The sequence below is a fragment of the Acanthochromis polyacanthus genome, chromosome 23, assembly GCF_021347895.1.
Source record: "Acanthochromis polyacanthus isolate Apoly-LR-REF ecotype Palm Island chromosome 23, KAUST_Apoly_ChrSc, whole genome shotgun sequence".
NCBI lineage: Eukaryota > Metazoa > Chordata > Actinopteri > Pomacentridae > Acanthochromis > Acanthochromis polyacanthus.
In genome coordinates this window covers 10,435,588-10,460,851 of record NC_067135.1, presented here as the reverse complement: position 1 = coordinate 10,460,851, position 25,264 = coordinate 10,435,588, and the positions used below count along the sequence as shown (strand labels likewise).

At 40.1% G+C, this 25,264-nt stretch overlaps 1 protein-coding gene across 1 annotated transcript in view; it reads left to right on the top strand.

The window, feature by feature from the left end:
* Positions 1–20,087, top strand: part of LOC110949394 (protein tyrosine phosphatase receptor type D) — a 376,478-nt gene extending 356,391 nt beyond the window's left edge. Inside the window, 11 exon segments of the mRNA XM_051944213.1 lie at positions 204–327; positions 3,539–3,714; positions 5,267–5,386; positions 5,477–5,631; positions 11,068–11,353; positions 12,239–12,417; positions 12,550–12,676; positions 12,976–13,101; positions 15,893–16,047; positions 16,273–16,408; positions 16,805–20,087. Of these exon segments, the coding sequence (XP_051800173.1) occupies positions 204–327; positions 3,539–3,714; positions 5,267–5,386; positions 5,477–5,631; positions 11,068–11,353; positions 12,239–12,417; positions 12,550–12,676; positions 12,976–13,101; positions 15,893–16,047; positions 16,273–16,408; positions 16,805–16,873 (1,653 nt within the window). The 3' untranslated portion in view covers positions 16,874–20,087.
* Positions 20,088–25,264: the final 5,177 nt, after the last annotated feature.

Genomic DNA, 25,264 nt, shown 5'->3' with positions numbered 1-25,264 from the left:
GCGTATTTTTATAAAGAAAATTGATCTGATTTTCATTTTGAATTGGTGTGTTGTTCAGTGAGCTTTCTGATGCTGATCATGCACAAACACCTGGCGGGCAAATGCTAAAGATTTAAATTCAATCTTAACACAAAGAAAAAAAACACTGTTTTACGAGCAAAATTTTCCCTTGTAATAATGAAATCTTTTCTTCTCTCTCACAGTCCATCGACCCTGGTCAGCAGTTCACATGGGAGCACTCCAACCTTGAGGTCAACAAACCAAAGAATAGATATGCCAACGTGATTGCCTACGACCATTCCAGAGTCTTACTCTCTGCTATTGACGGTACGCCGCCCACCAGCATCTTCCCTCCTAACTGCCATATCGATTCTACAGATAGCCCGTGCAACTGTGTCTCTGAGACCTCAGGAGCGCAACCACACTGTAGTTTTAAATTATATTCCTCCACAATCACGTCCAGCTACTTATTTCTTTTCATGCCTTGAGTGCTTGCAAAGAAAGAAATGCCTTCAGAAAAAGGCACTACTTCTTTAAAATGCTGAAGCAAGCACTCATCAAATTAAACAATCACATACAGTTAGGAATGCAGGCGAGTTTTACCAGCATTTATTTCTCTGACCAAATGTCAGGTGATTCTTTGGAACACCTGAGGGCTGTGTGAAGCCGATCTCTTCAGCAGAATTCATTTGCTTTCAGTGTTCTTGTGTTTGTTCAAATAGAGACCAATCCATATTTGTGTCTTTGCTACCTGCTTGAATACAATCGAACTCACAATGGCACATAAGACAAACATTCTATTAGTGATGCCCTGTCGCTAATAGAATTATATGGAAAAGATTGATTTAAGATGTGCAGGATGGTGCTCTGAACATCGTATGTTCTGAATAAATGGGCACTACCCATTACAGGACCTGACTTCAACCAAGATTCTTTGGTATATTAAAGATTTGTTGCACACTGCAGCTTCCAAAGAGTGAAAGGACATTTTGAAAATGGCTAGTTAAGTGCTGACTCCTTCACCAGTTTATTGGATTAAACACATTTGCACATACACGGCTATTAATTAACCATTTCCATTGTGCTGCTCCCATGGAGGGCGAAGGCAAAATAAACAAAGTAGTAAATGGGTAATGTGACAAAAACAGATAGATAAAGACGTTGGAGAGCCCTTTTTGCGAACAACTCACTGCTTGAGTGTTGATGGAGCTCCATTAGCAGCGTCTGTAGAGCCACATTGGAGCCTTTGTGCTATAGAAAGTGAGGAGTTCTCAGCCAGAGGGACATGAGGGACTTCCTCTTTTCCTTCTAAAGCCTTTTGGCAAGCAATGTGTCTATTGTTTACTCTGATTGAGTTCTGTGAATAAAAAGGGATTTGGGATTTGACATCGGGGTTTGAAGACAGAATTTTTGAAGCTGGAATGGATCAACAGAATCTTTGGCAAAACAAGCGCCCCGATGCTCGAGTATGTCTGTGAACTTTAATTCTGACGACGTCATTGAATTCACTTGACTTCAGGCAACTGGCAAAGCACTTCTTGCAAAGTTGCCTGACCATACACAGCATGTGATAAGCATGATTAAGCTGGTATCCAAAGTTGTTTCTTAAAACTGTCTACTCTTGGTTTTCAACACTTTATAATTAGTATGTATTGAATTTCATTAGGGCTGCTCAGCGGCGTAGTGATTAGCACTTTCACCTTGCAGCGAGAAGATCCCTGGTTCGAATCCCGAGATGGGCCAAGGATCTTTCTGCATGGAGTTTGCATGTTCTCCCTGTGCATGCGTGGGCTTCCTCCCACAGTCCAAAAATATGCTGAGGTTAATTGATCACTCTAAATCGCCCGTAGGTGTGAATGTGAGTGTGATTGTTTGTCTGTATATGTAGCCCTGCGACAGACTGGTGACCTGTCCAGGGTGTCCCCTGCCTTCGCCCGAGTCAGCTGGTATAGGCTCCAGCACCCCCCGCGACCCTAGTGAGGATAAAGCGGTGTACAGAGGATGGATGAATTTCATTAGCGTGATCCCTTAACATTTCATGTTTCCACCAAAAATCCTCTAACCCTACATTATTTTTAGAGCATTAAAGTTATGCACTAGCTCATTCATTTCCCCACTGATCTTTATTTAGTGTAGAAGCTGTCATTTAAAAAAAAAAAAATCTAAAATTTCACTGGGCTCCTGACTGACGACAAGGTCATCGATTAAAAAAGGCAAAAAAAATAATATTGTCAAAACTTTCTATAAATGAAAGAATGGGACTCCCAGAAAATATGCACATTGTGTTACTACTACTAAGAATGATCATTCTTATCATTATCATCATTGCAGTGTTGTGCCCTAAAAGCTTTCTGTATTTTCTTTGAGAATTTTTTTTTTTTTTTTTGCCTTTCTATGGTGAGGAGTGAGTGCTGAACAACACTGTAGCAATGTTTATTCCGTAATAGGCGTATTGACAGAGAAAATGGTAGAATTTATACAAATCCTGAGTGACAGAAAGCATAAAGGCAAAATCCATTTGCAAATGTGCATTAAACAACTCGACTCATTCTCATTAAACCACAGTAATGTCTCTCTCTTTTTTTTTGCTTTTTCTTTTCAAATTGAAAACACACTGAGCTTAATTGTACTTATCCCTTGTCCATCACAGAAATGCACAGACGCCTGGCTGTGTGGACAACTTCAACAGCAACATGAGAGGGAGGGGGACATTTGGGGGGGGGGAGAAATAGAATGTGTGTGGGTTTTTCAATGTGTTCATATTCTATTTTCTTTCCCTTTTTTCTGTTGAATAAGTTACCTGAGAGTAAAAGGGAGTCTGGGGTGGAATGGTGGGGGGAGCGGTAGGAGTGAGGGGATTCTCTGAGACGTGGCGCCCATGCAGATGAGACTTATCTTGGTCGACCATGTGTGCACGAAGCCCCTAAACTGCCAGTCCTAAAGCATTGACTAGCTGTCAGCTCTGTCTCTTTCCCCTGGATTCGAAAAGGCTGCTGTGCCTTTCATTTAATATAAGCAAAGGGAAGAAGGAGTGAGGAGAGATGGGGGGGAAAATTGTTTTGCTAGTTTTTTGTTGGTTTGTTTTTCTCCATGTGAGGTGATAGACTTTTAGAGGCCAAGCTTTATCTGTCAGTCAGTTGCAGATACCGAAGAAGGCAGGAAAAAAAACTGTTGATTTAAATGTGTTGTTGATAGCAAATACAAATCCTTTAGGACTATGACAATGGCTCCAAAAGTGACTTATTTATGCTATATTTTGACCAGAAAACACTGGTTTTACTGACTAAATTTGAGGCTGCACAGAAAGCCTCACACACTGTTATCCGAACACTATGCAAGAGACAATCTGACATTATTGCCAATGAACCGCAAGGAAAATAAATACACTATTTTGTGGTATTTGCTGTATTTTCCACATTGTACGAAATAAACAAAATTCACAATTTCATAAGAGATGCTACCTTTTTTTAATCCATCTTCCACCAACTAAATGTGTACTAGCTCAACAGCTCACACTAAATTTCGGCTCTTTTTTTAGGTATCCCTGGAAGCGACTATATAAATGCCAACTACATAGATGGCTACAGGAAGCAGAATGCCTACATTGCCACTCAAGGATCTCTGCCAGAGACATTTGGTGAATTCTGGAGGATGATCTGGGAGCAGAGGAGTGCCATCATTGTCATGATGACCAAACTGGAGGAGAGGTCCAGGGTAAGGGACAAAAACAGACACCAACGACAGTAAATGTCAAAGCTTTGTTTAAAAACTCAAACAGCACCGCAGTCACTCTGATATCCTTTTTGTTTGTGACCCTGTTAAATTTGTACAGTACGCTCGACTCTGACACTCCAGGTGCCCGCATATTTATTTTCCACAAGACGCCAGCCTGCTTTCTGTTACCCACTGATATCCTCAATCCTCACACACTGTTGTCGTATTGTCCTGACTGATTAGCGGCTAGCTTTACTTCATCGGCCTCATACTGCTGAAGGCACTGGATTGCAATCAGTGATTTAAAAAAAGACAGCCTGTAAAGCAGCATTGCCTAGCACTATGCACTTGCTAGTCTGCTAAGGCTGACATAGTCAAAAGCCAGTATTTTTTTTCTCTCTCAAGCATCTTGGAGCATCTGACTGAGATTCCATAAGCTACTGACCTTCACACTTACATGTTTTTTTTTTTTTTATAAGAGTATCATGTTCACAGGGGTGCAGACTCAATCTAGACACCAGGTTTCACTCAGTCTCCCTACAATCTGCAAAGCAAACAAACTCTTTTGTCATGATTTGTTCGCTAAATTTAATGCATGACGCCAGGTGTCTGTTCTACTCTGCAGATGCCGGTTGATATTAGCAAAGCATTTTTCCTGTTTCCTAGGAGACACCCCCCACCCCGATGCGTCTATACCATTATGTTGTTTGACATTTGTAGCACATAATGAGCTTTTGTTGCTGCTAACAGCTCGTGTCTTTCATATTAATCAGTCATATCATTCACTGGGAAGCACTCAAGCTGTCATTGTATATTTTGCATATCTAAAGCTCGACTATTTGCAAGTAAATGCTATTAAGAATCATTTCATTACTCCTGGTTTCGCAAACACTCCACTGCTCTTTGTGTCACTGTTAAAACAGCTGCCCAGGAAATGGAAATAGTGGCTGGTACACTTGTGAGAGATCTGAGTATTCCAGACTGGTCCAATTGTCACGACAGTCAGAGATATTCATAAAGCAGGATGTGTTGGGAAACTTGTGTGCTACTTGTGTTAAACATACTCCTGAAATCACATCAGTGGCATTGGACCATATGAGGAAAAACAATTAAGCTCAATGATTTCCTCCTCCACACCAGTAGTGTTTCACTTTGTCAGCTAAGCAGTAATGCTATAATGGAACCGAGTTTTATTGGCCGTTTACTGGGAAACAAAGCTGTAGACTCAAATAGCAATAAAGCCGGGGCGATAATATGACTCAAAACTGTGGTTAACTTTGTAATTATTGAGTATGTCTGGACAATTAATAGCACCGTTGCCTCTGTACACATATCTAAGACCATTTCATTGATTTCAAAATCAAACCTAGTCTGCAGGAATAAGTGGAATTTAGACATTTGCTTTGCCATTATTTGACTTTGTGAAACTGTAAAGTGCCTTTGTGCTTGAACAAACACCAAATGCATGAATCAAGATCATTTTGTTCTAACTACAGGCCGGAAATTGTACATAAATACTTATTGTCTAATGTGATATTTCTCTCTGCTGCAGGTAAAATGTGACCAGTACTGGCCTACAAGAGGGACTGAAACATACGGTCTCATTCAAGTGACACTCCTCGACACAGTAGAGCTGGCCACATACTGTGTCAGGACATTTGCACTTTTTAAAGTAAGGATTTTGCCAACTTAAATGCTTCAATAGCTTTGGTGATGTAAGTTGGTTTGATCGCTAACCTTTCTCTTAAATCTCCATCTTCAGAACGGCTCCAGTGAGAAGAGGGAGGTGAGGCAGTTCCAGTTCACGGCCTGGCCAGACCACGGGGTACCGGAGCACCCCACTCCGTTCCTGGCCTTCCTGAGACGGGTGAAGGCTTGCAATCCTCCAGATGCAGGGCCCATGGTGGTACACTGCAGGTAAGAAACAACAGGTTTTGACAGAAATATCCTGAAGCATGAAATTGATTTCCCCCCCCTCCATTTGCTGTAATGAATATATGAATGAATACATATGACAAAATGCAACATATTTACGGTTATTTAGAGGTCTATAGCCGAGTCATTTGATGGTATTTTAAGGAACGGACTAGACATGAGCCAGAAGAAGAGAAAATCTGTAAAAAGAGAATACTTGCGAGGAAGTAAACTGTAGCCCAAACAAATCAACCCACGAGCTTTCACAGAAGGCACTTTAAGTCAGAAGGTGTTTTCAACATCACAGCACAAAGAGTACTAGTGTCATTGCCCTCAGCAAACTTAAACATCTCCTCCCACACAGTGACACACAGATACGAGCAGGCCTGTCGTATTCACCCCACTAACATGTCGCACATCAGCAGCCTACAAGTCCTTGGCTTATCCCTTGGGTTATTGCATCTGAAACAAATAACTTTCACGCCAACTTCGCTTCCCACAGCTACATAAGCGGCCAGACTCCCAACAGAGCGCACAAAGATATAACACAGACGTCTGGCTTCTCTTAACTCAGGGAGTCATCAGAGGCTCTACAGAGAAAGTGACAGAAGGAGGGGGAAAAAGAACGTAGGAAATTAAGAAGCAGCGATAGCGAGTGTAACAGATACAAACTTTTGTCAGAAAGCGACAAAAAGGGAAGGAGGGATTACTGAAGAATTAGAATTACCACATGCTGAAGTTAATTAGTGCTAGTTGCAGAATCGCTTCAAATTGAAAACCCTGACTTTTTACAATGAGGCAGAATGTAGGAATTAATGTCACTCTGCAGATGGGAGTTTTTAATTCCTCTGGCTCCCTATCAGATACAGTCAAGCTCCAAATCCTATATATGCATTCTCTAACTTCATGTTTGACCATAATTTTAAATAGAGACATTTTTGGCATTTGCATACTTGCAAAATAATATTAGGGTGTTTTGTGGTTAGGCAGTTGTACTGGACGAAATCAGTACGCATTTTATTTTGCTCGAGCTCTTTATGCACATGCAAAAGGACTAAATAAAAGAAAAAAAAATGATTAAAAGAGACTGCCCATAATTAACTGCATGGTGCCGTCTCTGGAGCAGTTGTTTGATTAGTTGCTACACAAAAAAATGCAGCTTACCGCATACATACACGCCAAGTCGCCTTATACAAAGACCATAAAGGCATAAAACTAAGCAGTCAGCGAATTGTTTTTCATCAATTCTACATCACTTCCGTCGTCACAAATCACTAATTAAAAACATGTTTATTCGTCTTAACCGTCAGTATCTTCTGTCTAACATGAGAAAATCATATCCTCACATTTATTAATCCACAGAGACACCACAGCACAGAGATGTTCACGTTATAAAATAGAGAACATCAAGTAAGTGGCCATGAATTACAAATTTGTCTTACAAAACATCGAGTTTACGAAATGTTCACACACCTCATTTTGTCTTGCACACGCTTATGCAACATCATTAATATGGGTTTAGTGGGTGGCTAATGCATCCCCCACAGAAGTATTTAAGAATATCAATGAAAACGCTTTCATGTATTTCATGCTGCAAAGTGAAAACTTGTCACAAGGTAACATCAAGAGAAATGTTGTTTGAGGGACATTACAGCATGTTTGCTGCCTTTCAACTCCTGCTGTTTTCACTAACCCACAGGTCGGGGACTGTTTTGCTCTTGTAGCTAAAGGGCTGCCCAGCCATTGTGAGTTCACAGAAAAGGTCAAAAGGACAAGATGGAGATCACTGGCCTCTCCTTGTGACTCAGAAGGAAACTTTTATAGAGCAATCCACAGGATTCGGTCAACAACTGAGGCATTTTCCCTTTTTTTTCCTTTCCATGACTGTAAGGATGTGGCTATTGATTATTTTAGTGGAGTACTGATTATTCCCTCAAGTAATCAAATAATGCAAAAGAGAAAATGTGGCTGGTTTTACGTAGAAATTTCCTTGATAATGTAGCAAAGAAATTCTGCTAGTTTTATCTCTGAATTATGCATTTTAATGAGAGTTCTTGCCTCCCTGCATGTTAATGTTCCACCAAAAAAAAATTCCCTGTCACTTTGAGCAAGCACCATCACTGTATCCTGTTCTTAGCCCCACTCAAGGTGATTCTGATTGATTTAAGAAATACTAACATGCCACAGCTTTTATTTACTCCGATGGCAGAACAATAATGCAGTGCAGTCAGATCATTCTCCAAAGTGTGAGAGAATAATCTGCCAATGCTGGACCGCCTAACTCCAGATCTAAACTGAATCTGGTGCAGAATTCTCTCAGCAGAGGCTGGTAACTAAAGTTTGTCACAATGTTGCTTGTTGAGAGAATCTAAATACTCTTGTACCTGTCTTTGCACTTTCCTGGTCTTCATCTCAAATAGCAATCATTTATATTGAAATTAAATGCTAATGTTGCTGGACTGGATGCACAGACTGAGTACTTTCCGGTGCTTTTGTTATTGGCATGCTCAGTTTCACAATAGACACACACTAAACTCAGTGGAGTTTTTATATTTGAATCACAAAAATTATCCAAAACTAGGAACACTTTCTTTGGTGTCGTCTCTCGAGCTGTAACTGTTCTGAGTTAAAGGGTGGGCACAACTGCACCAAGCCAAATACTTTGCTTGCATTGCCAGCTGGTGGTGACTACATGTCTGTACCACAGGTTGTGTTGCGCCATACAACTGGATTATCCATGATAGCACCTATGGACATGGATGTCCAATAAACCTAACTTTTTTTTTGACATAGTCAGTGCAACAATGCTCTTCCTCCACACAACACCTGATTCTTTGACCCTGATTTCCATCAATTACTGATGTACCACAAAAATCATGATTATCTAGCAGGTTTAGTAACAAAAAGTGAAACATTTCCTGTGGAAAAATGGTCCATTATTTAGCTGTGCAGTGTTGCAACAATCTCCTAGACGGTCAAACAACATTGCAGATTCCAGAAGGCAAACTGATGCAACAAAGCTGGTTACATAAATGGTCAATAATCATGATGAACAAGAGTAAGCAGTCAACACTCTCTAGTCTCTCGTGGGTTGTAGCTAAATTTACTAAGTCTAATTAATAGCCAGAGCCACGATTCTATACCTCCAAGTTGGTAATAAATTACTTTTTTCATTCATTTCCCACATATTGCAAAGTATTCACACACGCAAGGGGACTAAAATGATTATCGACTCCATTAACAGCAATGCAGTGATCCTGGTGAGTTTGAGTTGGTGTGTGTGTTTTATAGGCAGAGCAGCGAGATGTTGACAGGTTAGCTGACAGCTCGAGATTTTGTAACAATACATATGTAATTGCTTTCACTGCTGCTCATGCTTTATCTTTGCGGACTCATTGCAGCTGTATTTTACACTGCACTTTCTCTCCCATCCCTTATTCCCTAAACTCCTGGAAAGCATATTAGTCTGACACTTAATGTGTGTCGACGTCCAAAGCAGCTGGTTTTGACTGGCTGAAAAGGCAGTGTCAGGTCATTAGTGCAGTCAGTCCGCCAGCACCCCTTCGACTGCCAAACGTACCGACAGCTTTCTGCACCATCTCAGCCCGCCACACTCACACCACCATGCCTTGTCAATAAAGGAATATTACACATGTTCCAAGCATTTCCTGGTCTTGCATTTAGGGGAAAAATGGTTAATATATATTCCTGCAGCCCAGTCTTTTAGAAAATTTACGTGAGAACTACACAACTTCAAGATAACTGGCAGCATCTCTCGCTGTAACTCTTCTCGCCTCCTTCCCCCCCTCATTCCTCATCTTCCTCTGTCTCCGTCTCCCCAGCTCCGTGCTGTCACTCTGTCACTTACTCTCTCGCAGGTCATCACTCTCCCACATTCAGGTCTGCACTGTAAAATGTTTTCAGATTGGAAACAGCTGGGGTAAAGGGAGAAATCTCTTCTAGTTTCTGTATCCCCCCCTGCCCAAGGGCTGAGGTGTTCTCAGACCTGGAAGTGATTCATTCTTCAAATATCCCTGAGACACTTTTCACATTTCTTTGCAGCCCAATTCTTTCTTTCACTCACATGCACTTTTATTTGCCCTAGAGCTGTGACGAGTTTGGTCAGGGGGAAAAAAAAGGAAAAAAAAGTTCAGTCTCATTCAGCCAATGTCAGCCATTTTGAAAAGTGATCACCAGATCATTTGTTAAAGCCAATGACTCCCATACGTGTCTTTATTCCATTTGCAGCACAGTTCCAGCACAGCATGGCACATTAACCAGACTTGGCCCCCGGGGACTAACTTTACTCCCTCTCGAGTTTTCCTTCTCAACCTTTTCCCTGCTCCTCAGAGCAAAGGAAAAAACAAATGCTTCATCAGAAGGAAGAGGCACAAAAGCATGGCTCACACCTCATAGGCATGTCAGCTTAATGAATTGAATAACCTATTTACTTTGGAGTGCCAAGTGCAAGGACTTGTCTTGTCAATGCTGAGCTTTGCGGGAGGTGGGAGGAGAGTTAACGAACAAGATTTAACACCACCCTGTCACCTCACTGTAAATAAATTGTCATCAGAAAACATCTTCAGTGCTGAGCCATGCGCTATTAAAACATGTAATGTGCAGGGGTGAGCGTTTCTAATTCGTCAGCAGTCTGCAGAGGGGGCTACATTTATACAGCATGTCTCATGCTGTCCTGCAAAGAGAGGTCAAAGTTAAACAGTAAAACATTTTCCCTCTTTGCCAGAATGCTTTTTTTTCCACTTGTGCATTTTACACACTAATGTAAAATGTGCCGGTGTGAATCTTAATGAAGAGGACCTGCCTTTCAGTGCCTCCTCTAAAGCTCTTATGCCATTTAGGTGCACCGTGCTCATCTAATGGCATTAATTGTAGTCAGCTGCACTTCTCAGAAGTCACCCGGCACATTAACAAAGTTGTCAAAAACATTCCTCTGAACCTGCAACTGTGTATCAGCATTCATGTTTGCATTTGCTGTAATGGCACTTTTCAGAACTATGAGATAAAGGTTAAATGTTGATGTTGCATAAGTGATTAGTCCTGATCAGTTGGAGAGCACAGGTGGGGTCCAGAGAGGAAAGAGTAGATTGCAAAACCAGGGTTGAGCCTGCTAAAGGCTGCAAGTGCCAAAGCCCTCTTCTCCACGAACTGCCACTTCAGATTTAATTATACTCCAAGCCAAATGCTCCATCCTACAAACTTGGCAGATACAGTTTACCTTTCTCGCTTCATTTCTGGGAAAGACACTTCTTCAAGCTTCTGTGCATGATTAGAAAATGCATCTCTTTCTTCTGGATTGTGCCTCATTCACATGACTGGAGATTAAATAGTTACAAACATGTAAGATTGCAGACTTTCATGCATAGTTTTTCCATGAAATCATCTAAAATTCTGTCCTCCTTGTCTCGTTTGTGACTACAGTGCTGGGGTGGGACGCACAGGTTGCTTCATCGTGATTGATGCCATGCTGGAACGGATCAAGCACGAGAAGACTGTGGATATCTACGGGCATGTGACGCTAATGCGTGCCCAGCGCAACTACATGGTGCAGACAGAGGACCAGTATGTCTTCATACATGACGCGCTCCAGGAGGCCGTCAACTGCGGCACCACCGAAGTGCCCGCCAGAAACCTATACGCCTACATCCAGAAACTGACCCAGATAGAGGGTGGAGAGAATGTCACTGGCATGGAACTTGAGTTTAAGGTGAAAACTGCAGCTTCAAAATAAGTTGCTCAAAATAAAAACATAAAAAGCACTGTCATATCTTTAGATTCCTGAATGCTGTAAAAGACATCAGGCAAAGCTGTACACCAGCAACTTTCCATATGTAGAAATTACCGGCATCTTAGTGGAATTCTGTGTCCCACGTCATTGACTGGCCATTCTCAGTGCAACTCCCAAACACATGTCAAATTCGCATTAGGTCTGCTAGACAGCATGAGGCCTGTGGTTTCCTCTCCATTCTAGTCACTTGACTCACTTGTGTAACCCAACATGCGATAAATTCCCCCTTTCTGGTTTCCTCTTCCATAGTTCCCCTTCCTTGAGTAACAGGGGTTTTGGTTTACATGAAAAAACCAAACACAGGTTTTCCCCCACCACAGCAGAGTTGCCAAAAAGACTTGCGCAATGTACTCTGCATTTACAGTGAACCAACCTTATCCATCCTTTCTGTAGACTGTGGTGTTGCTCTATGCATGATTTTGCCTTACTTGTTACACACCTACTTGTTGTCTGATGGATTTCAACAAGAGATGACAAACAGGTTAGATTACTAAGCATTCGGGCAACTCAAAGATCACATATGTACTCTTTTGTTAAAGCAAAGGCTAAATTGCAATTAGTATGCACAATGAAATTTTTTATACACCTTATGGTTACATGAACCAGCGATGTATAGCTTATTATGCTTTGTATTTTTCTCCACTTTCAAAGAACACAATTTCTTATCATGCGCAGATCCTGATATGTACCTTTTTATTGTCAAACACAGTCCATTAGCAGGGAAAAAGAAATGCCAGAATGCCATTGCTTCTACCTGGAACCAAAACGCTCAAGGATTTATCTTTTTCTTCTTTTCCCATGCAGCGTTTAGCTAACACTAAAGCCCATACATCACGATTCATCAGTGCCAATCTCCCCTGCAACAAGTTCAAGAACCGCCTTGTTAACATAATGCCATACGAGTCCACACGAGTGTGTCTTCAGCCCATTCGAGGAGTTGAGGGCTCAGACTACATCAATGCCAGTTTCATTGATGGGTACAGGTAGGTTCTAAAGTACTCCCACAACCAATCAGATGACTCCAAGTTAGACAATTATGATGTATTTCAAGTACAAATTTAGAAGCAACTGTGCTTTCTATGCTGATGGCGACACACCTTCTATAATTCCTACAGGCAACAGAAAGCCTATATTGCAACACAGGGACCATTGGCAGAGACCACGGAGGACTTCTGGAGAATGCTCTGGGAACACAACTCTACTATTGTCGTTATGCTCACCAAGCTTAGGGAAATGGGCAGGGTATGTATACAGTTACTTTCTGATCATTTTGACAGCCTCAGGAAAGCAAGAACACCACCACAAGCTGTCCGGAAGCAGACAGAAAATTCACTCATGAGGTCAACTTTGGCCCATGTGGTAACATTTGTCTTTCTGTTGATCAATGAGCGCTGTCCTTGTCAAATAAATGAGTAAGTGAAATGAAAATGAGACACAGCACAAACTGAAAGACAACATTTCTGGGAATGAACACAATGAAGCGAGTCTATGAAGAGAATGCTGTGGCTCACTGTGGTATTCTATTTTTTCACTCCCGACAGGAAAAATGCCACCAGTACTGGCCAGCCGAGAGGTCGGCCAGATACCAGTACTTTGTGGTGGACCCCATGGCCGAGTATAACATGCCCCAGTATATCCTGAGAGAGTTCAAAGTGACTGATGCCAGGGTAAGCAGACGTTGTTTCATTCAACAAAGTTTAAGGATCAAAACTCAGCACTGTGGGAATGAAGCTCTAAAAGTCACTGCAGCTGTTTACAGTTTAGTCTAGTGCTATTGTTTTTTTTACGAGTCTGGGTTGCGACCTACCCATGGGTCTTGGAGGAGGACACCAACACCAAAGAGTCACAAATAAAAATGCTTGCAAGGGCATTAAAAAAGCTTGGGCACCACGGGTCAAAGACAAACTAATCACCAATAAGATAAATTATCCCCATAAGCATTTTAGGTGATATTAGTTTATTAGTTTACATTATGTGGAATTTCAGAGTGAAAAAAAAGAATAAAGGTTGGGATTTTAGCTCCCAGATAATTTATCAAGGTGTAAGGCCCTCTTAGGTTGTCAGAGGTATGACTTTTCATTTATCATTAGGAAAGTCGAGGTTATACACATGTCAAGCCTTTATAAATACTTTTTCTCAACAATCAGCAGTCATGTTTTAATCTATGCAGATACCTAGCACTCTGAAATTTAAAATAGCTGATGTTCACAAAGTAAGAAAAGACAGCAAAAGTAGCCTTTTCTTCAATTTGTAATACTAGAAAAACACTCAGAGAGTGCGGACCTCCGCCAAGGATAGAGAGGAAAACAGGAAACCCATGCAGTAAAGGATCATGAGCTGGAATCGAACCTGCGTCTCTGACAGTTCTGTTTACGAATCACCTTCTTAACCAGTTGAGCTATCTGGACACCTTGCTCCAATTTGTTGGACGACATACTAACCTATGATGTTTTTGTCCTATTTTGGACCACATATTAAAACATTTAAAGTGATCCAGAATCCAGGATCCTTTCTGGATTGCCACCAAAATTAAATCAGCTCTTCCTCTTACCATAGTCTACGTCCCCTCAAAATTTCACATGAATCTGCCCAGGTGTTTTTGAGTTATCTTGCTAACAGACAGACAGACAGACACACAAATGCCGGGTGTCACATAACCTCCTTGGCGGGGGTAATAATTAAGACATAGCAGGTAACAGGGATGGTTGAGGTCCGTACAACCAAGAAAGCATTCTGAAAGCATTACAAGAAGACCTTCAGGTAGATTTAATAGGGTGGATGGTGCACCATTCTACATTGCAGTGCACAAAAATAACTTTCACGAAGGATTTATCAGGAGAAAGCCTTTCCTGCATCTTTATCACAAATTTCAGCATCAGAAGTTTGAAAATGGACATATAAACAAGTCCGATGCTTTTTGGAAATAAGTTCTGTGGACTGATGAGGTGAAAATAGAACTTTTTGGCCGCCAAGAGCAAAAGAATGTCTGGAGAAAAAAAACGGTGCAGTAGTTCATGAAAAGAACACCTCTCCAGCTGTTAAGCACAGAGTTGGATCAATCCCACTTTTGGCTTGTGATGCAGCTAGTGGCAAACGGAGCCTTTCACCGTAGAGGAAAGAAGGGATTCAACTGAATACCAGCAAAATCTGGAAGCAAACATCACACTGTCTGTAAACATGCTGAAGCTAAAAAGATGAAGGACTTTATAACAGAATAGTGATCATAACCACATCTGCACCTCCAGAGGCACACCGAAAGGTTTTTTGCCATGGACTTCTGTCTCCCAACCTAGTCATCTTTTAAAAATATGTGGACAGATCTCAAAAGAGCACCACATGCATGACAATCTGAAAAAATGGCACAGGAATCCTTTTGCAGGAAGAATGAATGAAAAAAATCACAAAAACAAGAACTGAAAGACTTTTAGCTGCCCACAAAAAGTATTCACAAACTGTGATACTTCTCAAAATAGCAAGTCTTGACCATGTCATTTTGGAAATCTTGTTTAAACGGTTAATGAAAAGCGTCATATTAAACTTTCTGCCTCTTCAAATCAGGTTATCTTTGCTTCACTTGGTACCTCACTGGTGCCCAAACCTTACATGCCACTGTAGGCCACACTGCACTTTACCTGTAGGTCACTGATGCCAGTGATTTAAACATAAGTGAGTACTCTTGGTAACTGCAATTGCTGACATCCAACAAGGCAATTTCTTAATCATGTGATTTCATTTGCAAAGAAAGGAGATTTGAAAAACATGCTCGGTGGATTTTGTGTATTCATTCTTTGCAGTAGTCATTAGCTCAACATTTTGGCATCATATCAAATATTTGTTTATACCAAAGTATGGCCTTAAGTGCAACATGAGCATAAATATAAATTTGTGGAAATTATGACACATGTCAGTGTGTAAAAAAAAAACAAAACACAAATGTGGTGCCGCCAGCACTGAGCTGCCAGAGTTTTTAATTCCATCAAAGGCTTACACAGATAAATGGCGCGGGCTCCCTTCTTTGTAGAGCATGTTACACTGTCTCATCAATGGGATTGCTTTCCTTATCAAGGGGATACAACATCACTTAAGTAATGCACCCCCTGAAAGTCGATTCTCCGAGCACCCTGTCAAGGGGAGCACATCAAAGGAATTATCATCTTTAGTGTTCATGATGAATACATTCAGGTAAAATGACAGGCATCTTTAATAACAAAACATTTTCTCTGATGCTTTAAACTTGACATCTGTCTTGAATGTTAATAAAGTCTTGCGATATAAACCAAACAAGATGTGGATCATTATGATGGAGATGGCCATGGAATGAACTGCCATTAGTTGGCTGTCTGCAAAATACCTCAGACTTGCCTCCTAGTTTCACTTCTGTTTTCCATTACAATGATTTTTCCAGATTTCCAACTTCCATTTCTACATTCTCTCTCTCTTCCCATCCTGTTTTGTCAGGATGGACAGTCACGGACAGTAAGGCAGTTTCAGTTCACAGACTGGCCTGAACAAGGAGTGCCAAAATCAGGAGAGGGTTTCATCGATTTCATCGGCCAAGTACATAAAACAAAAGAGCAGTTCGGCCAAGATGGTCCAATCTCGGTCCACTGTAGGTAAGTGACCAACCAGCGTAACCCACCAAACCATGTCACCTGCATATTTAATGAAGTTAAACTAAATCTAAATATCTCTTTAGCTTCACCAGTAGTGCCAGACACTACAACAAAAACTTAACACTCAAACATCACATTAGCATACAGTTGAGTCTATCTCCAGAAGCTTCTAGTTTCTCTGTCCACAACGTTGACCTCTTTGCCCTTTTGATCTTTTTTGCACAGCGCGGGTGTTGGCAGAACTGGAGTTTTCATCACCCTCAGCATTGTGTTGGAACGAATGAGATACGAGGGCGTAGTAGACATCTTTCAGACAGTGAAAATGCTACGGACACAAAGACCAGCTATGGTGCAGACAGAGGTGAGGTGTTTTTATTCTCCATTTATTTTACTTTCCCACCATACAAAGAAAATGTAACTTGCATACCGTACCAGAAGTGTTTGCAAGCCTGAATCAGTTCCTAATTTGAAAGTTTGCTCCACTTGCCTAAAAAGTCTGGTCAGATTCCAAGCCTCCTCTGTAACTAAAGCAAACCTCAGTTAAAGACTATGATTAATTTGGTAGCTGAACCAATCTAGATAGGTCCGCTCCCCACTGCAATCTCATCATTTTTGAGCTTAGTTGTACTTGGTATCAAAAAAAAGGCAAAGCTGCTATAGGACTTACACTAAAATGGGCTAAGAATGATAGAAAAGATTCAATATAACTATCTCAAGGAGGCACCGAGCACTAAATTCTTCTCTTCTTTGTTTCCAGGATCAATACCAGTTCTGCTACAGAGCTGGCTTGGAGTACTTGGGAAGCTTTGATCACTATGCAACGTAAAAGACCCAGTATTGGAAGATAAAAGCAGAGGGCCCTTTGGAAAAAGAAATCCCAGTGAGCCTCTCTTCTGAGCCATAAATTCCTGCTTGAGAAAGTACTCCTTAACTCCTTGCTAACAACTCATTAAGTGTTGGATGTGCGACATGACTTGTCAAAAAATGAAAAAGATGATTCCCGGAGGACCAAGTATTTCCCAACCCCAATAAAAACCTTGCCTTGACACAAAGTGAGGGAATCCTGACTGTTGAAGCATCATACGGAATTACCTTTTCTTTTGCTTCAAGGATTCATTTTGGGGCTCATAAAACTGAATGAAACCAACACAACAAAAAAGTAAATGAACAATAATGACATCGTCAGAAATGCATCAGTGCTTATGAACCATTACGAGAGGCATCGGAGGCACACAGAATTGCGGGGTGGAAAAAAACTTGATGCACATTGTAAAGAAAAAAAAAATCTGTTTCACAATCAAGTACACACAGACAACCCATCGCAAAAGAAGACAATGCTTGGTCCACAAGAGCAGGACAGACTCAAAGTAATAATGAATAAATACCCCTTTTCCTGTCACAATGTTCATCATCTAAATTTAGGGGGGTGAGGGTAAAGTTAAAAATGATCTATGAAATAAATAAAAATTATTGATTTAGTTTTTTAGTACTTTATGATACAGCTGATGTGCTTTTTTTGAACTGTGTGAATTTCCTTTTTTTACACAAAATTTATCGCTTGGGGAAAAAAAGTGATAAAAACATAAATGTTAAATTTTTTTTAAAGCTGTAGAACTGTTCTAACGTATGTGCTATTTTTGCAGAGAATCTCTTTGCGTTTTTATTTTATTCTTTTTGTTTTGTTTTGTTTTGTTCCCCCTCATTTTGTTGCACTTTGTGCAAAGGACGGAATTCACACTACCAAAATGTAACTTTGTACAAGAGTTATTTTTTGGTCTGGATTTTTCTGTTTTTGTTTCTGTCCATGATCACATACATGGTAACTTAATTACTCCCATAAGATAAACTGGGGCTTTGTGGAATCAACAGGGATGAGCAAAGTATGAAGTTGCTGCTACCAATTATCTTAGTTCTTCCATGTTACAACGATGATGAGAGAACCTGATGAATTGGATATGAATATATAAATATATGATGCAGATAGACAAATATATGTGACATATATAAGTATAAATATGACACTATAAATATATTGATAAAGTACATAATTTATGAGTAAAACAAATCTATAAAATATGGATCGTGTTTGAAAGCTTTCAAATTGAGAGTTGTGTGCTATGGGGGGAAATGAAGATATTTTTCACTGGAATGCACATCAGTAGGACAAAACTGTATTCTGATTCAGTGCATCTTTTCTTGTGCAATAAATATGTGTGTTTTAGATAGGGTTTTATGTGGATATGTTATTCACTCATGACATAGTACATTTCCCAGCACCCACGAGCGATTTGTGGGAGTCAGGTGCCAGTCGAAGCATCACTGGTGCTATTTTTTTTTTCTTTCAAGCTCTCAGTTTGTAATTGGAGGCAGAGGGGAGGTCACACAGCAGCCGCACTCACCGTTCCACACAATAGGGCAAGGTACAAAGACGTCACTTTCTTGTGGTTCTTTAAAAGCATTTAACAGTAAAGACATTTTTCTTTTGTTTTCATTTTGCATTTAGAGTGCCTTATATTTATGCCTGTTTTTATAATGTTTCATTTAACATGTTAATGTATCCTTTTGAGTAATCCAGACATTTAGTGTAAATGTAAAGTTTATTTACCTTTAGTATTCATTTGTCACATGATGAGATTATATATGCAAATAAGAACATTTCAAAGGTCATTTTTCATTTTCAGTGGCCTTATTGTGGCTGAGTGAATTAGAATAAAACTGTTTATATATACAGAGATACATCACTGACCTCTACAGAAAACACATGAGAAACAGCTACAATATATTTAAAATTTTTAAACTTAAAAATCAGGGAAGAGAAAGTGGAATACTGGTCTCAGAACTAAACCGGATGAAACAGCAGCCCATCAGTACATGCCTAGAGGCCCCAACATGAAGAGCTTTACCAGTTGTAACTTCAATCGCATTTGACCACACGGAATATTCCGATTATTTAAATGAATTGGATGCCTAAAGTGCAGGTCGTCACCGAAGGGTTTCTTCTTCACGCCTTAGGTTTTGACTTGTCACCACAGAGAGCAGACAGAGTCAAAAATATCAGTTCTGTTATCCTGACAATCCTAATCGGTGTGTCGTGTCTTTTTTATTTTGGTGACCTAACAGAGACAGGGGGTTCAGTTTGGTCATGTTCGGTCTTTCTGTCCAGCAGCGTCTTTAACACCTCCGTCCCCTCTCTGATGGCTTTGTGGATGTGCATTCCAGGTGCTTTCTTTCCCTTGCTAACTCAAGCAGCTATGTGTTTTGTTTTGTTTCTCAGCTTAACAAATTACTTTTGTCATAATTTTGAGATATAAAAGTGCTGTTATTTAACCTCATGGTGGCTAATGTTACTTTATGTTCAAGAACATGTTTCTTTTCTCATCTCCGTTTTTCCTCTTTTTTTTTGTTGATTTTTCATATGCACGGTGAAACATTGCAGAAAGGCCACAGCTGGCCTGGTAGGAAGACTTGCACTTTCTCTATCTTTGTACTATGCACTGCCCTATTGATTCTAAACCCAATAATATATTACTTGAACCCATCTATAAAAATCTCCTTAAACGTTCACTTTGTGTGTATGTAAATAACACAAAAAAGGTATCAACTCTTGAAAAAGACAAAAAAAAAAAAAGTTTGTGGCGAAAAAGAGCATCCATTCTGATGCCATGGTTACTCCAGCAGATGACTTCAGAAAAATCTGTCCCCCAACCATCTGTTCTTGTGGCTTTGCCATTCAAGCTTGGAGTGTCATTAACAGAAATAAACGTTGTGTTCTCTGCTCTCTCTATCTATCTCTCGTCTGGATGCATAGACTGAAAATTAAATAATGAAATTGTAAAAAAAAATGGCTTGTTAAAAAGATCATACAATTACCTCTGATTAGTTGTAAGCGTAAACTGTTTCTTTCTCTGAATGAAAGGAGTGCTTTTTATTTTCTTACTTAGGTTACAATGGTGGCGAAAGAAGTCTGTATGAAAATCAGTTCTTTGCTGACACAAGTTCCATTTGTTATAAATGAATTCTATTAAAAAATGTCAGTGTTATGCATCGGCGTTTCACTTGTTTCCCTCCACCTCACTTTGACTCGAAAAGACTGATGAAGCTATTTTACCCCCTACTGGTCTGGGTCCAACATATTATCCACAGTTCTCTCTTGAAAGGGGAAATTGAGCCTCAGTACATTTGAATAGATTTCCATCGCTCTGGTTTTTCTGTCACTGATGTCAGCTGTAGTGAATCATCAGGGGAACCTTTTGACAAATGAAGTGCAATGTTTTCGAAGGCTGCTTTGTTTTTTTACACACAGATTTTGTTCATCCTAGTGACAAAGTGGTGTGGTACTAGAATTAAAACCTACATTTATGGATTACTTAATGGCGTTGTGAGTTGCAGAGCTGTAAATGCTTGGATACATGTCCATGCATTTTATCATTTATGTATATTTTAATTAAATAGCAAAAGAACAAGACTAATGTAACCAAAGACATACATAAATCACATTTAAGTGTTTAACATTATGATTCAAAGTCTAGGTTAGACATACACTTCTCTGCATAGTAGGAGAGATTTATCCTCAATTAGGCTGAATGCATGTGTTTAAGTGCACATGGTGGGGGTTGTTCTTGTTCTGGAATTTCACAACTTGATATACCTAGAAGCTTAAAAAATACATATAAATGCACACAAATAACCAGAAGGGCACTTAGAGAGTGTATTCTCTGCCAAGGCCAATGCCCTGTCTCACAAGTTTTATTATTATTATTATTATTATTAAAGTGATCTGGACCTGCTCCAAATCTTAATGGGTCCTTCCGTTGGCCATATTCCACATTCCCCTTTCATAAAATTCAGCCAGGTAGTTTTTTTTTTTTCTTTGCATAATACTGCTGACAGACAGAAAGAAAAAAATCCTGGCCCTTGATCTGGACCTGCACCAAAATTCAAAGGGTTCTTCTATTCTGGTGACAGACAAACAGCACTGACAACCTCAGTTCTTGGCTTGGTGGAGGAATAAATTTCAAGCGGCCGTACAAAACCAATACACATAAATCTCTATAAATCTGCATTTCACCCATCTCTTATGTTCACACTAATTCTTTTTCAGGGGTGTTGTAGCTCACGTAGACGGATAATAACATGTTTTATTACATTGTATGACACAGAATTTATTCATAATCAGGCTAGTTGCCGCTAACACAAACAGCAAGAGTACATCCTGGTATATTTTTCCTCCACAAATCACAAAAAGTACAAGAAAGTGCCAATAACCTGGGGCAAAATAATGAAAAAAAAGAGATTTCTTTTAAAAACAGTATTAAACTACTTGACAGCTGGGGAACACAGTCAATAACTGCTTGCCTGGAGAAGTTACTCAGGATTCAGAAGGCTGTCCATGCACTCAATTAGAAAACATCATTCCACATGATAACAAATGACAGATGCCGTCAGGTACGGCAGCGAGCTCGAAAGCCATTATTCCAGAGTTTATCATGGGAAGTTTTGATGTATAACAAGCTTAGCAAAATCTTCGTCCACGTATCAGATGACTGCAGTTGTCGGACTGTAATAAATAACAACAAGTACACATCTTAGATTGAAAATGTTGTCGGAGAGATTATGTGTCAGAAACAATGATATACTGCAAGAGCAGCAGTGGTGATGTGCAGCTGGGATTTCCTGTGGAACTGGTATGCCGTCTGTTAACTTTTATGCATCTCTAGTATAGAAGCTAATGTGCTATATGTTGTATACTGATGTTTAACATTTCTTGCTGTGTTATGAAACATCAAAATTGCATCAATTTACATCCATTTCAGCCCCCACATACACTTAGGACGAGCAAGACGCCGGTAAGAATCCAGACACCAAAATGGGAGCTTGAACAGACCGACTGCTCTTAGCGCCAGACTATCACATTACCGTGCATACTGAATTGTATACGACAAGTAGGAAAACGTTCACGGATTGCTGCATGGCAAAAACAATTATTGCTTCACCTTGTTTCTGACAATTTGATGGAAATTGGCTAAAACGAACTCCTGGATTCCTTGAGCAAACGTACCAGTGCAGATGTCTGCTTGGCACCAGACAAGAACTCTACAAAATAAGGAACCTCTACTGTCATCAGATTTTACTTTTCACCGGAGACTGCACTTCAGATGTGTCGAGCAGATGTTCCGTCTTCGTCTCTCAGCAGTTTTTGCCGAATTATGAAACCAACCAGCCAGTCACAACACTGTGCACAAGTCATTTCTCATTTATCCCCCTCCAACCCCCACCACTCTTTTAGCAATGACAGCTTGCCTCAGTCCCCCAGTGTTTTATTTCCAACATCCTAAATTTGATGAAACATGTCCAAATGAAGGCTCGGAAGCCGTGCGGCTTTGTTGTCAACAGTACTGAGTGGGATTTAAGAATGAGACGTTTCTTTTTATTCTCTCAATTTTGAAAGAAGAAAACCTTCTGTACTCAATTCTACTGCAGCAAAAACCGTGTGTTCAAAGAACTCAATTATATTGGCACTTTGCTTTGATAAGGAAGTCACGGATTCTCTGCATCTACCACCGAGTGTGTTCTTGTTGCTCCTTTCCTGCGTTGATAAACAATCACCTGTTTCCACTTCATCAACTCAAGTATTCTGTGACTCATTTTACTTTAATTTTTAATGTTCTGCATGCATCCATTTTCATAATAACACTGCTGTGAATTTCTAAATATTGAAATTAAAGCTAACGCTGCAGGTGCATGCTCGGTGCAGAAAGAAAACTTTGTTTCTTCAAGCAAAAAACTTTCCTTGATGAATCTTTGGCAACCTCTCTATTGGTTTCTGAATCCTGACGTTGTGATTCAGTTCAGAATTGATTCTTGACTTAAGAAATAGAAGATAAAGTATTATATTCTGCTTTTTTTTAATCCAGTACACAACCATTTATTCATGTCTGTAGCCCTATGAAATACTAAAATGAGACTAAAGGTAACTGATCAGAAAAGGCACAGAAAATTATGCGAGACAGATAAGCAGCTGCAATAACTAGGGAAAGAAAACCTTTCCTGTATGAGAATATTGATGTAGTATTTATTCATTTGGTTCTTCATGTCACCACTAGTAATTACAATGTATTTGGAAATTACTTCATCATATTCTTCCTCCAAAGCAAATTTTTCACTCATGCAATGCAAAACACATCAAAATGTTCAAATTAAAAGAGAACTACAGGATTGTCCAAGTGAGAAAAAGGCAATGTAGTGGTCTGAACATTCACTATTAATGATGTATGAAAAGTATTTCTGAACTCAGAAGTGAACCTAAATGACAGACTATAAGAATTACAGTTTTGTAATTCTTCTGACCCTTACTCATTGGATTGTTGCACAGCCTTATCTCCAGATCTCCAACATATTCAAAAGATTTGCCATCACACACATTTGCACTTAGACCAAATGTTGTACAAATCTTATCCTATTTACAATCCTTTGATGTAACATCTTTTGAATTTGGTAGATAACAGGACAGAGTCTGGTATCTTCCTATACGCCATGTTATAGCATTTTTCATGCCTCAAAAATAACTAAACAGACTGATTATTTTCAATATAATGGAGCATTGTTTCCTACAATGGTCTCAGTTTCAGGTACAGTGATTTTTAAAAAAAAACTTAATTACTGGGCAAACTAAGGTAAGTTTAATCATTATTGTGTCAGCTTACAATGTCAAGTGAAAAAGCCTACCACTGATTTTATGTACTTGTTAAGACCAGAGCTCACACCAATTCACTGTCACAGCTGGCTGCCAGCAAAGCCAATATTAAACTTGAGAGCTAAGCAGCTGAGTAAACAGACATTGCACTTTTCGGATTCTTGGCCTGACCGGACTAAAAGGCACAATGCAGAACAAGTGAAGCGACTGTGTGCACAAGCCCGAGGCCCGTCGCCTGCAGAATCAGTGAAAGACTGTTGTTGTGCAGCTGCTAGACAGGCACCGTGCCCTGCAGCAGACTGATGATGATGATCCATACGGGGAACCTTCAATCGAGTGGGCTCCCAGTTCAATGATGACGAGCCCAGATAAGAGCTGCTGCCAACGCTACATTGACTTTGTGTGCACATTGCATTAGAGCTACTTCAGAAGCAAAAGGAAGGTTTGACCTTTAGCTAGTGCTGCAGCGGGAATGAAAGGCAAAGGAAGACGGACACAAAAGACTGTTAAAAGCATGCAGTTACCAGTGTGATAATACATTTTTGTTTGCCTTTGAAGGGCAAATTATTGCTAGGTAGCTTGGTGAAATTGCCTCAAGAGAGAGGGTTTCTTCAACCGGGTGATGAAGTAAAACAAGGAGGAGAGAAAATAGGGAGATAAATGATGAAAATGGAGAGAGATAAGGTAGAGACAACTTCAGTGAAAAGGTTGACTGGAGAAACGACAGAGATAGTGAGAGAGGGCTAGAGAGCAATCTAGCATGAGCCAACAGTTGCCGCAGTGTATAAACCTCTGAAGGTTAATTTCTCCAGCTCAGCATCTTGCCAATATCCCTGCGATCAGAACCTCTGTAGGCCAGCCATCTGCTTCCCCTTCTCTCTCTGCCTGCACTACTGACTCCTAGTTGGCTTCATGTGGGACTGGACATGCATCAGGGCGCTTTTAGGAACTAATGTTTGAACGTGGAAGTGAGGGGCAGGGAGGATGGTTTAGGCAATCAATTGTGGACCAAAAAACTGTGGTTTTCTGTCAGTGAGATATTTTTAGACTTGTCTTTGACAGTATGCACATACATAAGTAAAAAATTAACAGTTACACTGAAAGAATTCCAATGCCTCCAAACTTATTCAATTTTTCGAAATGAACTGTGATTTCTTCTACCTAAGATCAAGCCATCAACATGCACTGACATTTTAGATCTGACTGCCAAAAGGAAAATATACAATATATAGGCTAGTTGAGGCCGATTGAAAGTTCACAGCACACATCAATTATCCTGTCAGGCTTGGGAGAAAAAAAAAAAAGAAGCAGAACAGGAAATATAATTTACGAGTTCCCCGACAGGTTATTGTTGCAACCTAAAGCAATAATACACCTTCAGTTCAGTGCTCAGCTGCAATCTTTTCATATACTGCCACTTCACCAAGGGGATAAGTACTAAGGGTATATTTTCGTGACCTCAGAGGACACAGTGTCAATTATTCGGGGTATGGCCCTGTGGAGGACTTCATTCCCTAATCAAAA